Source organism: Anomaloglossus baeobatrachus, chromosome 7 (genome assembly GCF_048569485.1).
Source record: "Anomaloglossus baeobatrachus isolate aAnoBae1 chromosome 7, aAnoBae1.hap1, whole genome shotgun sequence".
Lineage (NCBI taxonomy): Eukaryota > Metazoa > Chordata > Amphibia > Anura > Aromobatidae > Anomaloglossus > Anomaloglossus baeobatrachus.
The window spans coordinates 267,089,143-267,104,367 of NC_134359.1; the positions used below are offsets into that span (position 1 = coordinate 267,089,143).

Genomic DNA, 15,225 nt, shown 5'->3' on the forward strand with positions numbered 1-15,225 from the left:
GCGCCGCCAAACCCGCCAAAGGCCACCCGTGGCGCCGCCAAACCGCCAAGGCCACCCGTGGCACCGCCAAGGCCCACCCGTGGCACCGCCAAAACCGCCAAGGCCACCCGTGGCACCGCCAAACCGCCCAGGCCACCCGTGGCGGCTGCCAAGGCCACCCGTGGCACCGCCAAACCGCCAAAGGCCACCCGTTGGCACCGCCAAGGCCACCCATGGCACCGCCAAACCGCCAAGGCCACCGTGGCACCGCCAAACCGCCAAGGGCCACCCGTGGCACCGCCAAACCGCCAAGGCCACCCGTGGCACCGCCAAAGCTCCCAGGGCACCTTCCCACCTACTTGTTTTCCCCATTTATCCATGCCATTGCATTCTTTTAAAGGAAGAGCTGTCAATCAAAGAAAAGTAAGATGCAGAGAAAACAAAAGGTGCAGTGAATGGTTTGGCCACACCAAGGGTGCACTGAGCGAATGTGCTTGGTCTTGAACAGTCATTTTTGTGCTAACAAGTGTTTTCCCAAGACAGACTTGAAATTTTTTATCCACAGAATAGGTGTGCAAGAGATGTGCAATCACTGGAGATCCTACTTGTCCCACAAATTGGGGGTCCCAAGGTATGCCCACCTCTTTTCTACACAACCACAATGAGATGTCTGGTGTCCGATGTATTTGATGCTTCATGCAAACTGCCCCCCCCCCTCTGCGGCTGTGCAATGTGCGAGGATAGTGACCCCAGGGCCCCTAAAAGTAGTGATCATGGAGTCCTAGGGGGGTCAAGCGAAGGATAAGTGTCCATTGTGGAGGGTGGGTTGCCCCTTTAATGCTGGCCATCTATAACACGATTTTCCAATACGCATATAATACAAAGTCACATCCCGCTATACAACGCCTGGATTTCTGGTAGGTTAATAAATAAAATGAAAATCTGCCAAGTGCAGACAATGGCAGGAATTACGAGCGGATCGTCATTAGTATCATCGAACGCCGCGAGCGCTGGAGCCGGCGGTCAGCGCCAGAAAATTAGAGGCTATTCATGATCCTGCCGAAGCCGCGCCATGCCGATCGGAGGATGCGCCTATTTCTGTACACGGCAAGAGAGCGGAAATGAGAAAATAAACCCCCACATCGTTCCACTCCGCTTCTGACGAGAACTTCCAGAATATTCCTTAATTTGGGCGACAAACTATATTGGGCCTTAACAAAAGCACAAAAGAGGGGCCAGACAAAGGGGGGGGGGGGGGGGGGGGGGGGGGGGGGGGGGAGTACAAAATGATTGGCCAACAAAAATCTCCCAGCCCTTCTCCTCTCGATATCCTCTACCGGAGGGTTGGGAGGGCACCATACACAGTATATGGCCCATCCTGGAGACTTTACCCTCATGCACTATACTGGACCCCTTAATGCTCATGATCGATGGGGGTCCTAGAGGCTGGACCTTCATCGATCATACTTTACAAGATGGGGCATAACCCCTTTTGTGTGGTGGCCCAGTCTTTAGAGGAAGGGAGGCGTATCGAGTCATGGCAGCTAACGACAGAGTCAGCCACTTGCCAGGTCTTCTTGGGCACAGCTGGCAAGCATCGTCCTCCTGGCTATTATAGGGGTTGTTCAAAGTGAATCTTGGGATCAAGCCGGTGCGACGACAGAGCCCTCCAACAGCCGGCGCGACGACCGACCCCCCTCCAACAGCCGGCGCGACGACCGACCCCCTCCAACAGCCGGCACGACGACCGACCCCCCTCCAACAGCCGGCACGACGACCGACCCCCTCCAACAGCCGGCACGACGACCCGACCCCCCTCCAACAGCCGGCACGACGACCGACCCCCCTCCAACAGCCGGCACGACGACCGGACCCCCCTCCAACAGCCGGCACGACGACCGACCCCCCTCCAACAGCCGGCACGACGACCGACCCCCTCCAACAGCTGGCAAGTCAGTAATTCGTCTTTGCACGATGACCGATCCCTCCAACAGCCGACACGACGACCGACCCCCTCAAACAGCCGGCGCAACGACAGAGCCCCTCCAACAGCCGGCATGTCAGTAATACGTCTCATCACCGAAGTAGGACAATCGTCAGACTGCCTAGCAGAGACACCCATTGATCACTTGTGATCTGTAGAGGAATCCTGCTGCAGCGCCTCCACAGGGGAAAGAAAGAATTACACTGTTCCCGGTTAAATCTGGCTAAGTGATGGCAGCCCCATCCAGAGAGCCACGTTTTGGGTGAAGGAACCTTGGTAAAAGCTTTTCTAGGAGGACATGACCAGGCTGATTTCAGGCCAATATCCTCTACTAGCCACATTGCATCTACAATTCTTGGCTTTTAGAACAAGTGCCGCTCTATGTTGCGGCCTCAGACGCTGTCATTACTGATCCCCTAATTAGCCCATTACCTCACTTGCCAGAGGACGGGGTCTGGGCATTTTTTGTTTTTCTCTTTTGCTCCTTCTAAAAAGGATACAAAGCAGCCGAGCTAATGGCGTAAATGACTTGAATTCTGAGGATGTGATTAGAAAAAATAAAAAAGGAATGCTTCCAGACAATGCGAGAAAGCTGAGCCTGTGAATCGAGAAGCCCTGACTTTCCCACTGAGCTGTGAACAGGAAACGGACGGATTAGGAAACTAAAAAGCACAGCCAAGACCAACCACCGACCGCTGCCTTATGTCGCCTCTGCGGGAAAAAACAATGCCGCATCTGCCGCTCGGCTGCCGCTCACACTCAACGGAACCGCTGCGGATTCTTCATCTATAATTTTGGATGGAAATGACCCATCTGATGATGGTCCATGTGGTTGTCTTAAGATTTTAAAGGGATTGTCCGGGAGTAATATTGATGATCGATCCTTTAACAGGAGCAGAGCTGCAGTACCCAAGAATGGCCACTACACAGGAGCTGCGCTGTTGTGGCTCAGGACACTGTGCAGCCGGTGAGACCCTCAGGGGTCCTGGGTGTTGGGCGGGCCACAAATCTCATAAGGATCGGATTGACATTAGCCCTGGATAGCCCCTTTAACGTGACATCCAAGGTTATCATGCGGCCCTAGACTAAACACCCCCCCCCCCCAGATGTGAGCGCTCCAATCATTCAGGCTCTGTTCACACTTGACTTCACAGCATAAAATGCATGCGGTTTTGAAGCACTCTGCCCGATAAGCCTTCCCCTTTCCTTATGATTGATGAGGATAACGTCCCCTATATCATTCTCATCCAGCTGTAAATCTTGTACGATTTTGGCGCATGTGCACAATTTCCCGCGCATATGCGCAGTGTGAACTGCGCCGGGTTTTAGAATATACCGACACCAAAAATATCTAAGATGTGGATGATATAATCTGGAGAATAAGGGCTTAAGGATCGGGCTGGCAGGAGGAAGTGCCTAGGATCGGCCAAGCCTGCGCATGGGCAATAATGTTTATATGGCGCACGACGTGTATAAAAAGTTAGTGAGACTGAAGAGGGGTGGAATGGCGAAACGCGATGATCAGCTCCCTTCAAAACCGTGTGCGATTTTTACTTCTGAGCTGCCTTTTCTGTACAAACCTTTATATTTTAGTATAACCAGGATTAGGAATTCCTTACAATCCAGTGGGATTATTATGGGTCATATTGGAAAGCGTATGGGTGATAAAACTGGGCAAAAGAAGGTCCTAGTCATGCAATTAATAAATATCCACTCAGGCCTAAGTTTTAAAGGGATTTCCAGTTTCAGAAAAACCAGTGGTAGCTTATTTCAAGAAAAAAAATGAGCCTTGCTCACCCTCCCCAGGTCCACTGCTGAGTCTCCCACGTTGAGCCAAGTGTCTGTTATGAACTTGAAGTGAAGTTGGGAGCAGCGGCGGAGAGACTCGGCGGCGGAGAGACTCGGCGGCGGAGAGACTCGGCGGCGGAGAGACTCGGCGGCGGAGAGACTCGGCGGCGGAGAGACTCGGCGGCGGAGAGACTCGGCGGCGGAGAGACTCGGCGGCGGAGAGACTCAGCAGCGGCGCTCCGTTTGCACGTGCGACGGTAAAAAACACTCCACGCGTTACGATGAACTGTGGTTTGGAAAGTAAAAAAAGGTCACCTCCATTAGGAAAGAGCCCGAATACAAAAAAAAAAAAAAGAAGATGACTAGAAAGACTAAAATGTCAAACATGAATTCAATTACTCCGGGAGGGACAGGAAGAATGCATGTGGCAAGCTTCATTTACCAAGTCGTAAAAATGACAATCCGTAGGAAATTTATACCACTCGAGGTAGAAAAGACCTGAGCGGAACGATGGATATCATCATTACCGGCCGGCAGGAAGACGACGACGAGCGGGGCAAGAATCGAGCACAGCTCCGGAATCAGAGGTGGCACCTTAAGGGCACACACGAGACTCTCAGTGTGACGTCACCCGCCACTGCTCTTAGTGTCTTATTTTCTTGAAGTGACATCGGGAGCAGCGCCGGAGAGACCTCCGCGCCGGAGAATCTCTCTGGCGCGGACAACCTCCACTTATTACAACGCGTGTTAAAATACCAACAAGTCGACTTTATGCAAAAGTAGCAATGCAAAAGATAACCGATGACCAGGGGTTGAGCCGGCCATGAGAACCAGCACCGATCGAGAACACTGCTCTGTTGGGAGTCGAGCGGTGGCTGCGCATGCGCATGGTTGCTCCGTTCTTTCTATAGGACAGCAGTAGATGTTGATGGGTCCCCCCCAGCCATCGGACCCCCCCCCTCTAATCCACAATCAGAAATAACCCTATAAAGCTTTCCGGCAGGTCCTCGGAAGGCGAGCCAACACTTTATACAAACAACTCAAACACCACCAAAACCCTCAAGATCCGAAACGGAACATGAACGGCGCACAAAGCTGCTTACAGCGTAATCCGGGAGAGTCGCCAAACATGTAAGATGGATATTTCCCCTTTCTTCTTATACTGGAGGGTTCACGGAAACTTCACACCAGGATATCTATCAATTTGAATAAAAGTGTTATTCCTCCTGGGAAATGTATCACTAAATTGACAACTGGGTGTTACAATTACCCCCTAGTTAAAAAGTTAAAAAAACTGCATTGACACTGAGCACCGAATGGTCAGTGAAGGGAACCGCCCCATCGACAAGCGGAATGTAATGCCCAGTTTGCAATACGAAAATACAGAGGTAGCAATGTCCTTGTCCGTAAAGCCTTTCTCCCCAGAGCATATGCCACCCACCCAAGGAATGGCTACAGATGGGGGAGCGTTATTGCCTAGTCAAAACATTGCATTGACACTGAGCAGTGATTGGACAGTGAAGGGACACGTTCCATTGACAAGTGGAAAGGGAATGCCCAGTTGTCAATACTAAAGAAACAATACAGAGGCAGGCTGTGCAGATTTTTGTAGCAATGTCCTTGTCAGTAAAGCCTTCTCTCCCAAGCGTACAGCGCCCATCCAGGGAATTTCTCACACATGGGGGGGGGGGGGGCATTTGGTGACCCACATCTATCAGCATCCTTCATTGAAGTGAACCCTGTATGCTCTAGTCTACTACTGTGTTTCCCCAAAAATAAGCCGGGATTTTTGGCATATGCTTGAAATATAAGCCCCACTCCAAAAGTAAGCCCTAGTTACAGTCAGTGCCGGATTAGAGGAGCTAAACTGGGCAATTTATCAGGCTCCCCAGTGTTTCTATTCCGAGGTGAAGACTGCTTAAGGACCTTTGGTGACAACACGGTCATGTGACCATGTCGTCACCAAAGGTCCCTTAACTGCAAGAATCTAAAAAAGAAACTGAACAGAAGACAGGCTCATATATAGGACTGGGATTAGGGAGAAGGGGGAGCAAAGTAGGCAATTTCACAGGTCCCCTAGTGTTTCCATCTCAAAGGTTTAAGCTTAAAAGGACCTTTGGTAACATCACGATCATGTGACCATGATGTCATCAAAGGTCCCTTAACTGCAAGAATCTAAAAGAACAGAACGGGAGACACACTGCTATATATGACAGTCATTAGGGAGAAGAGAGAGCAAACTGGGCAATTTTAAAGGGTCCTCAGCGCTTCCATCTCAAAGTTTAGACTGCTTAAGGACCTTTGGGGACATCATGGTCATGTGATCATGATATCACCAAAGGTCCCCTTAACTGCAAGAATCTAAAAGGAACTGACCAGGAGCCATGCTGGTATACAGGCTGGTATTAGGGAGAATGGAGAGAAAACTGGGGCAATTTCAAAGGACCCCCAGTATTTCCATCTCAAAGATTTCAAAGTTAAGACTGCTTAAGGACCTTTGGTGACGTCACGGTCATGTGATCATGATGTCACCAAAGGTCCCTTAACTGCAAGAATCTAAAAGGAACTGATGAGGGAGACAGACTGGTGTACAGGACTGGCATTAAGGAGAATGGAGAGAAAACTGGGCAATTCAAAAGGACCCCAGTATTTTCCATCTCAAAGACCTCAAAATTAAGACTGCTTAAGGACCTTTGGTGACGTCACGGTCATGTGACCATGATCACACCAATAGGTCTCTTAACAGCAGGAGATGAGCTGAAGAGGAGACAAATCTGGTATCTATGTGCAGTGTGTCATATTATATTAGGACATGCCTCTACAGAACCTCAGCGATCACTAGGTTTGTTGCCAGCTCCTATGATAGAGGTTTGGCTTAATATGTTGGGGGGTGGGAACCTTTAAAAGCGAGACATATGAAAGTGCAACCCAAGTAATCAGCCATATCCACCTCCGCCATCCTGTGCTGTGTCTGTAAATCAACTAACTGCAGCAGGAGCCTCCCCCCACTGCCTAATCTACAGTAGGAGAGAAAAACATAAAACGTCACGCTTGGTTTTTCACTGCCCCCCACACATCCCAAAAAAGGGAAGGTGAGGGTAGAAGTATTCCAGACCCCGGCAATCACAGATTTATCACCTGTTCTGTGGATGATGAATGTTTTTATGTGGGACAACCCTGTAAGACATGGCTATACTCAGTGACCGGGTGGGGTTTTCATCTTGGTCTCCAGCCGTACTATTAGCTCGGGTATTAAATAGGAAATCCTGTAAAGAGGTGACTGCTAATCAATCATATTCATTACTCCGCCAGTTAATGTTTATCTGCTGAATGAGGAGCCATAAACACAAGTCAATGCCGGGATCGATCCGCTCTCCGGACTTGTCTACAGCACGATCTTCCGATACCGGGGACGAGTTTCCTAAAGATTTATCTGCGTCATTAAATAATTAAGTCCGGATCCGCGGGAGGACATAATGGTGGATGAGGTGCGACTGTGCGGGGTAGGAGGTCACAGCGAGGGGGCAGCTCCGGGGGCTCTCATCCACTGGGGGCTGCGGAGATTTATAGGATCAGAAATCCTATAAAACGTTGCATTATGAGAGTATCGCAATAATACACACAGGCAATCACCTGCCCAAAAAATAAGCTGGCTAGCAAAGCCGTCCAACTGGTTTGCAGTTGGCCGTATACCCTACAAAAGCCGCGGGCCAAATGCTGGGTTTCGCAGACAGGTAATTCCCAGCCCTCGTATTTGCATGATCAAAAAATACTACAAAAAGGTTAATTAACAAAAAGCGAATGAACAAAAGAGATCCAAATCCCATCAGTATTTGGGGTGACCACCTTTTGCCTTCAATTCTTCTAGGTCCAGTTGCACCTAGGGATCACGTAGTATTATAGTCAGGTGCCAGAGGAACCAATTCTACCAGCCAGAAGGAGATCATCATTATTTTCATATCTAGGTAAAAACACAGTCATTAACTGAAACAGAAACAGCTGTGTAGGAGCCTAAAAACTGGGTGAGGAACAAAAACTCTGCTACAAAAAGGTGAGGTTATAGAAGACAGTTCCAGGTCACAGGACAGACTATGGCAAGGCTGAGCACAGCAACAAGACACAGGGTAGTTACTGTATTTTTTGGATTACAAGATGCACTCCCCCCCCCCCCCAATTTGGGAAAATGGGGCAAGTCTTATAAGCTGAATAATAGTTTACCAAGGGGCAGTGGAGCAGGGTCATAGGAAGCCGGCAGCAGCACGAGTGGGGAGATGCTGTAGGTCCTGGGCTGGGAAGAGGGGTGCACTGGTGGCGCAAGGCAGGCACCATTCATCTACCGGCGGCAGATGCGATGGACTTCAGGAAAATGGCGGCGGTGCATGCACAGTTTGAGTTCTCAGAGCCAGGATCTCAATCTGCACATGTGCTACCTCCATTCTCCTTAAATCCAAAGCCGAAGCCGGGATCTAAATCTGCGCATGCGCCACCTCCATTCTCTTTAAATCCAAACCCAGGATCTAAATCTGCGCATGCGCCACCTCCATTCTTTTTAAATCCAAAGCCGGGATCTCAATCTGAGCATGCGCCACCTCCATTCTCCTTAGGTCCATCGCCGAGAGATTGATCTGCGAATGCGCCACCTCCATATTCCTTAAGTCCAGAACAGAAATCACAATCAACGCATGCGCCACCTCCATTTTTCTTAAGTCTATTGCTGGGATTTCAATGGCGTCTACTTAGAGCAGCCACGACCCCCCCCCCTCCTCCAGCATCAACCAATTTGTGCCACCGCAAGCTTCCTATTACTCTGCACCCCTCCACCGGTAACCTACATTTGGCCGATAAAATAAACCATAAGACTACAAGACGGACTCACATTTTAACATTAAAAATTTTTTTTTCCTCCTCTAAATTTGGGGTACGTCTTACAGTCCAAAAAAATACGGTATACTGCATCCGTAAGGTCTCTCCTGGGCAAAGAAATGAAAGAAGACTAGAATTTTGAGATGCGCTCTTCAAACTCTTTTGAAGCACCAAGAAATGGGCGACCTAAGGGCCGTAGGTGGTTGTCGTGCCAAGGAAACAGATGAAAGACATTTACTTCCATCAGATGATGTCCAGCAGTGCCATCATCTCAGAACCGCAGCCTGTGAGACCCAGGAATATCCATTTTCTGTTCGGAGACGTCTGGCCGGAAGAGGTCTTCATGGAAGAATTGTAGCCAAAAAAAGTCATATGGAAGAGAGGCCAAGCGACTCAACTATGCACCAAACATAGGAACTGGGGTGAAGAAACAATGGCTTTGGACAAACCAGTTCAAATGTGAAATATTTGGGTGTAACGGAAGGTAGTGCGATCCCGGTGAGGTCTACCGGAACAGTGAAGCACAGAGGGTCCTGCAAGTTTTGGGCTACATTTCAGCAAATGGAGTTTGGTTAATGGGGTCCTCAATGCTGAGGAATACTGGCAGATACTTGGGGAGGAATGGGGGGGGGGGTGCCGTGTTTGATGGGCTCCAAATTTATTTAGGAGTCTACAGGAACAGTGAAGCACAGAGGGTCCTGCTTCGGGAGACGTCTGGCCAGAAGACATGTTCATGAAAGTCACACATGGAAGAAAGGTCAAGAGCCTCAACTGTGCACCAAACATAGGAACTGGGGTGAAGAAACAATGGCTTTGGACAAACCAGTAAAAATGTGTAATATTTGGGTGTAACGGAAGGTAGTGTGATCCCGGTGAGGTCTACCGGAACAGTGAAGCACGGAGGGTCCTGCAAGTTTTGGGCTAAATTTCAGCAAATAGAGTTTGGTTAATGGGGTCCTCAATGCTGAGAAATACCGGCAGATAATTGGGGGGGGGGAGGGTGCGTTTGATGGGCTCTAAATTTATTTAGGAGGCTACAGGAACAGTGAAGCACAGAGGGTGCTGCTTCAAAAGACGTTTGGCCAGAAGACATGTTCATGGAAGAATTGTAGCCAAAAAGTCACAAATGGAAGAAAAGGTCAAGCGACTCAACTGTGCACCAAACAAAGAAACTGGGGTGAAACAATGGCTTTGGACAAACCAGTTCAAATGTGTAATATTCGGGTGTAACGGAAGGTAGTCTGATCCCGGTAAAGGTCTACTGAAACAATGAAGCATAGAGGGTCCTGCTTCGGTAACGTCTGTCCAGAAGACATCTTCATGGAACAATTGTAGGCAAAAAGTCACACATGGAAGAAAGGTCAAGCGACTCAACTGTGCACCAAACATAGGAACATGGGTGAAGAAACAATGGCTTTGGACAAACCAGTTCAAATGTGTAATATTCGGGTGTAACGGAAGGTAGTGCGATCCCGGTAAGGTCTATCGGAACAGTGAAGCACGGAGGGTCCTGCAAGTTTTGAGCTACATTTCAGCAAATGGAGTTGGGTTAATGGGGTCCTCAATGCTGAGAAATACTGGCAGATACTTAGTTTGATGGGCACCAAATTTATTTTGCATGAAAACTATGAAATGGAGGAACAGGCACAACATGGAGAGGCAGACAAAGAGTTACTACAGGTGAGCGCAGTGCTGGAAAGAGGAATGGGGTCAGGCTGCCGTCATCCTCCACAGGTCCGGCCTTAAATCACTGTGACTACTAATACTCGTTCAGGCCATATTGATTTCTGTGAAAGACATTCCATTTTCACAAGAAAAAGGGGGGAGGGGTATTTGAGCGCTCGGCTGTAAATGCAGAAATAGAGCTTCTCCCACAGCAGCTATGGCGGAAAAAGGAAACAAGTTATATATAGGATGATATTGGGGGAAAGTATGCAAATGAGCTCTTTACAGGAGGGCAGATAGGCAACACCAGATAGTGAGCCTTTACAGGAGAAGGCTCCGGCACAGACCGTGGAGCTGGAGCCTCAGAAGACGCTGCACCGGCCCCGCGACATATTGTTTCCAGATTCTCCTGGAAATTCACTTTTTCTGCCATGTTAAATAAAAACAGATTTTCTCTGCTGGATTCTACTTTGGGCAAATGTGCCAAATACCATCATGTGCGTCAGATTCCAGAACAGCCAGAAGCCCCCCGAGGCCGGGGGTGGAGGGGCGCGATTCACGGCCTCCGGGTCAGTTTTTTGTAGAATGTGTGTATGGGGCAAGTAGGTAGATGTGCGGAAGGTAACGAGGTCATAAGTGCTGTGAGTAAATGTTAGGACATGACAAGTAGCGGTCCAGCGCGGCCTCCCCTCCCCACGGCGGACCCAGACGTCCAGCGCGGCCTCCCCCGACGCGGCGGGCACAGACGTCCAGCGCGGCCTCCCCTCCCCACGGCGGACCCAGACGTCCAGCGCGGCCTCCCCTCCCCACGGCGGACCCAGACGTCCAGCGCGGCCTCCCCTCCCCACGGCGGACCCAGACGTCCAGCGCGGCCTCCCCCGACACGGCGGACCCAGACGTCCAGCGCGGCCTCCCCTCCCCACGGCGGACCCAGACGTCCAGCGCGGCCTCCCCTCCCCACGGCGGACCCAGACGTCCAGCGCGGCCTCCCCCGACACGGCGGACCCAGACGTCCAGCGCGGCCTCCCCCGACACGGCGGACCCAGACGTCCAGCGCGGCCTCCCCTCCCCACGGCGGACCCAGACGTCCAGCGCGGCCTCCCCTCCCCACGGCGGACCCAGACGTCCAGCGCGGCCTCCCCCAACACGGCGGACCCAGACGTCCAGCGCGGCCTCCCCCAACACGGCGGACCCAGACGTCCAGCGCGGCCTCCCCCAACACGGCGGACCCAGACGTCCAGCGCGGCCTCCCCCAACACGGCGGACCCAGACGTCCAGCGCGGCCTCCCCCAACACGGCGGACCCAGACGTCCAGCGCGGCCTCCCCCAACACGGCGGACCCAGACGTCCAGCGCGGCCTCCCCCAACACGGCGGACCCAGACGTCCAGCGCGGCCTCCCCCAACACGGCGGACCCAGACGTCCAGCGCGGCCTCCCCCAACACGGCGGACCCAGACGTCCAGCGCGGCCTCCCCCAACACGGCGGACCCAGACGTCCAGCGCGGCCTCCCCCAACACGGCGGACCCAGACGTCCAGCGCGGCCTCCCCCAACACGGCGGACCCAGACGTCCAGCGCGGCCTCCCCCAACACGGCGGACCCAGACGTCCAGCGCGGCCTCCCCCAACACGGCGGACCCAGACGTCCAGCGCGGCCTCCCCCAACACGGCGGACCCAGACGTCCAGCGCGGCCTCCCCCAACACGGCGGACCCAGAGGTGCAGTATTCATCCAGTGCAATTTTCAACCTGACTGATGTAAAGAATCCCTGACCGCCCCTGGAATGTGGATAAAACAAGATGAAGGCCGGGCTCTATTCACAGATTCACTTTCCCACAGAAACCCCCCATATCACTGACACATGACAAACAATGTGGGGGGACATACTGCAGCAGAGGGAGGAATGTGAGGAAGGCCGCAGCCATGAGTCACCGGCTCCACAGCCCCCGGGGGCTTCACTCCGCGCTCACATGCTCTATAGTGCAAGGCCAGATCTGCAATCAATATGGCGCCATTACAGCTTCCCCTACTTTCTCATGCTCCTGAATGGCGAACTTGCCATCGATCTTTCTGATGTGGGAATGTCTGTGACTCTTCCCCGATCGTGTGATGGCCGCAAGGTTATGGGCGACTGGACCCTGCAAGGTTTATGTGAAGGGCCGAGCTGTAACACATTAAGGATTGGGAGGACGAGTCGCTGGGGATGGTAACCGCTATACAGGGAGCTGCTGCTGCTGTACGCACAGACCGGCGAGATCCACAGAAAGGACGGAGGACGGGTGACGTCACCGCTGCAAAAGAGCAAATCTCAACCTCACAAAGAGAGAAAACCGAATGCAGAGAAAGCGGCTCCCCGAAGAGACAGAGGCAGTTCCCAAGGTAACCAAGAAAAGCACATCTGGGCGGCACATTGTGTGCGAGGTGCACGGTCTGGCGCCACAGAAAATAGCACAAACGCTACCACACAGCGGACTGGCATCTGCAGCTGGTGACATCAGAGCATCTCAAGAGAACACTGATTAGAATACAGGCGACACCTAGATAAGAGATCGCCCGGCCCCCGCAGCCTCACCCCCCGCTCAGAGGAGCCGCCCCCGCAGCCTCACCCCCCGCTCAGAGGAGCCGCCGCAGCAGCCTCAGCCCCCGCCCAGAGGAGCCGCCACCGCAGCCTCACCCCCCGCCCAGAGGAGCCGCCACCGCAGCCCTCGCCCAGAGGAGCCGCCACCGCAACCCTCGCCCAGAGGAGCCGCCACCGCAGCCCTCGCCCAGAGGAGCCGCCACCGCAGCCCTCGCCCAGAGGAGCCGCCACCGCAGCCCTCGCCCAGAGGAGCCGCCACCGCAGCCTCACCCCCCGCCCAGAGGAGCCGCCGCCGCAGCCTCAGCCCCCGCCCAGAGGAGCCGCCGCCGCAGCCTCAGCCCCCGCCCAGAGGAGCCGCCCCCGCAGCCTCACCCCCCGCTCAGAGGAGCCGCCCCCGCAGCCTCACCCCCCGCCCAGAGGAGCCGCCGCTGCAGCCTCACCCCCCGCCCAGAGGAGCCGCCGCAGCCCTCGCCCAGAGGAGCCGCCACCGCAGCCTCAGCCCCCGCCCAGAGGAGCCACCGCCGCAGCCTCAGCCCCTGCCCAGAGGGGCCGCCAACTCAGCCTCACCCCCCGCCCAGAGGGGCCGCCGTCGCAGCCTCACCCCCCGCCCAGAGGAGCCGCCGCCGCAGCCTCAGCCCCCGCCCAGAGGAGCCGCCGCCGCAGCCCTCGCCCAGAGGAGCCGCCACCGCAGCCCTCGCCCAGAGGAGCCGCCGCCGCCTCACCCCCCGCCCAGAGGAGCCGCCGCCGCAGCCTCAGCCCCCGCCCAGAGGAGCCGCCGCCACAGCCTCAGCCCCCGCCCAGAGGAGCCGCCCCCGCAGCCTCACCCCCCGCCCAGAGGAGCCGCCGCTGCAGCCTCACCCCCCGCCCAGAGGAGCCGCCGCAGCCCTCGCCCAGAGGAGCCGCCACCGCAGCCTCAGCCCCCGCCCAGAGGAGCCACCGCCACAGCCTCAGCCCCCGCTCAGAGGAGCCGCCGCTGCAGCCTCACCCCCCGCCCAGAGGAGCCGCCGCAGCCCTCGCCCAGAGGAGCCGCCACCGCAGCCTCAGCCCCCGCCCAGAGGAGCCACCGCCGCAGCCTCAGCCCCTGCCCAGAGGGGCCGCCAACTCAGCCTCACCCCCCGCCCAGAGGGGCCGCCGTCGCAGCCTCACCCCCCCGCCCAGAGGAGCCGCCGCAGCCCCCGCCCAGAGGAGCCGCCGCAGCCCCCGCCCAGAGGAGCCGCCGCAGCCCCCGCCCAGAGGAGCCGCCGCCATAGCCTCACCCCCCCACCCCCGCCCAGAGGAGCCGCCGTCCAGCAATAATGTCACAAGAACCGAAGTCCTGATTGCCAGGGGTTAGCAGATGCCCGGATGCGCGCCCCCCTGTGCGATCATTACACTGGTGTCTAGGGGGCACGGCCTGTAATGATTGTCAGGTATTGTATGTATCCCAAGCAACAAATCTTATCTGATTATTTCCTTATTGCTTATATGGTGGCAGCATACTCCGCAGCGCAGTACAGACCTGCTTACAATACGCCCAGCACAGCAGCGCTCCCGTTACACAGCTTGTAAGTTGCCGCTCGGCGTTCTGCAGCCACCACATTATGTCTACATGATCATTTTCTGGTTTGCAAACAAAACCCAACTGCCCACACAAAGCTTAACCCTGGCAGCGCCAGACACACGGCCGGCGACCGAGCCACCAACAGGGAAGATCAGCCACAGCCGCACCGCAAGGGGGGACCACCATGGGCAGACCACCACCCCCGGGCTCCTAGAGTAGCAGTGCTCACTTTCCTTGCAGCGCCTCCTCAGGGGAAATGAGGCATTACACTGTTCTGAAAGAAATGTCATGAAGTCATCCTGACAACCCGGCCCCGCCGCCCGACAACCCGGCCCCGCCGCCCGACAACCCGGCCCCGCCGCCCGACAACCCGGCCCCGCCGCCTGCCCACATCTGCCCTCAATCAGCACCAGGCGGCCAAATGTGACGTCCAATACATCACGTCAAGGAAGAGATTGGCTCCTTTGGCCTGTATTATGGGAGGTCATGTAAGGATCAATCAGCCAAACCAGACCCAACCCTCCCCGATCACCCCGCACCTGCCCGGACGAGGGGCAAGATTGCTCCTCCAGAAGAAGCCTTGGATCACAGCCCACCGCCTCATACCCCATACCTCCAGCCATGTTTCCCGTCCCCAGCCTCCTCCAATTACGTCTCCCCCTACCCCCAGGCTCCTCCCCTGGCCTCATCCCGTCACCAGCTTGTCCCCCTGCCCCAGCCTTGTCCAATTACATCCCCCTGCCACCAGCCTATCCCCTTGCCCCCTCCAGCCTCGTCCCCCCGCCAGCCTCGTCCCCCCTGCCCCCTCCAGCCTCATCCACTCTGTCCCC

General features: G+C 54.7%; 1 protein-coding gene across 1 annotated transcript in view; it reads right to left on the bottom strand.

The window, feature by feature from the left end:
- The window catches only part of TTYH3 (tweety family member 3), an 88,196-nt gene extending 73,178 nt beyond the window's left edge, over positions 1-15,018 (bottom strand). The window contains exon 1 of the mRNA XM_075319763.1: positions 14,935-15,018. Coding sequence (XP_075175878.1) covers positions 14,935-15,018 — 84 coding nt within the window. The remainder of the gene's footprint in view (positions 1-14,934) is intronic.
- Positions 15,019-15,225: the final 207 nt, after the last annotated feature.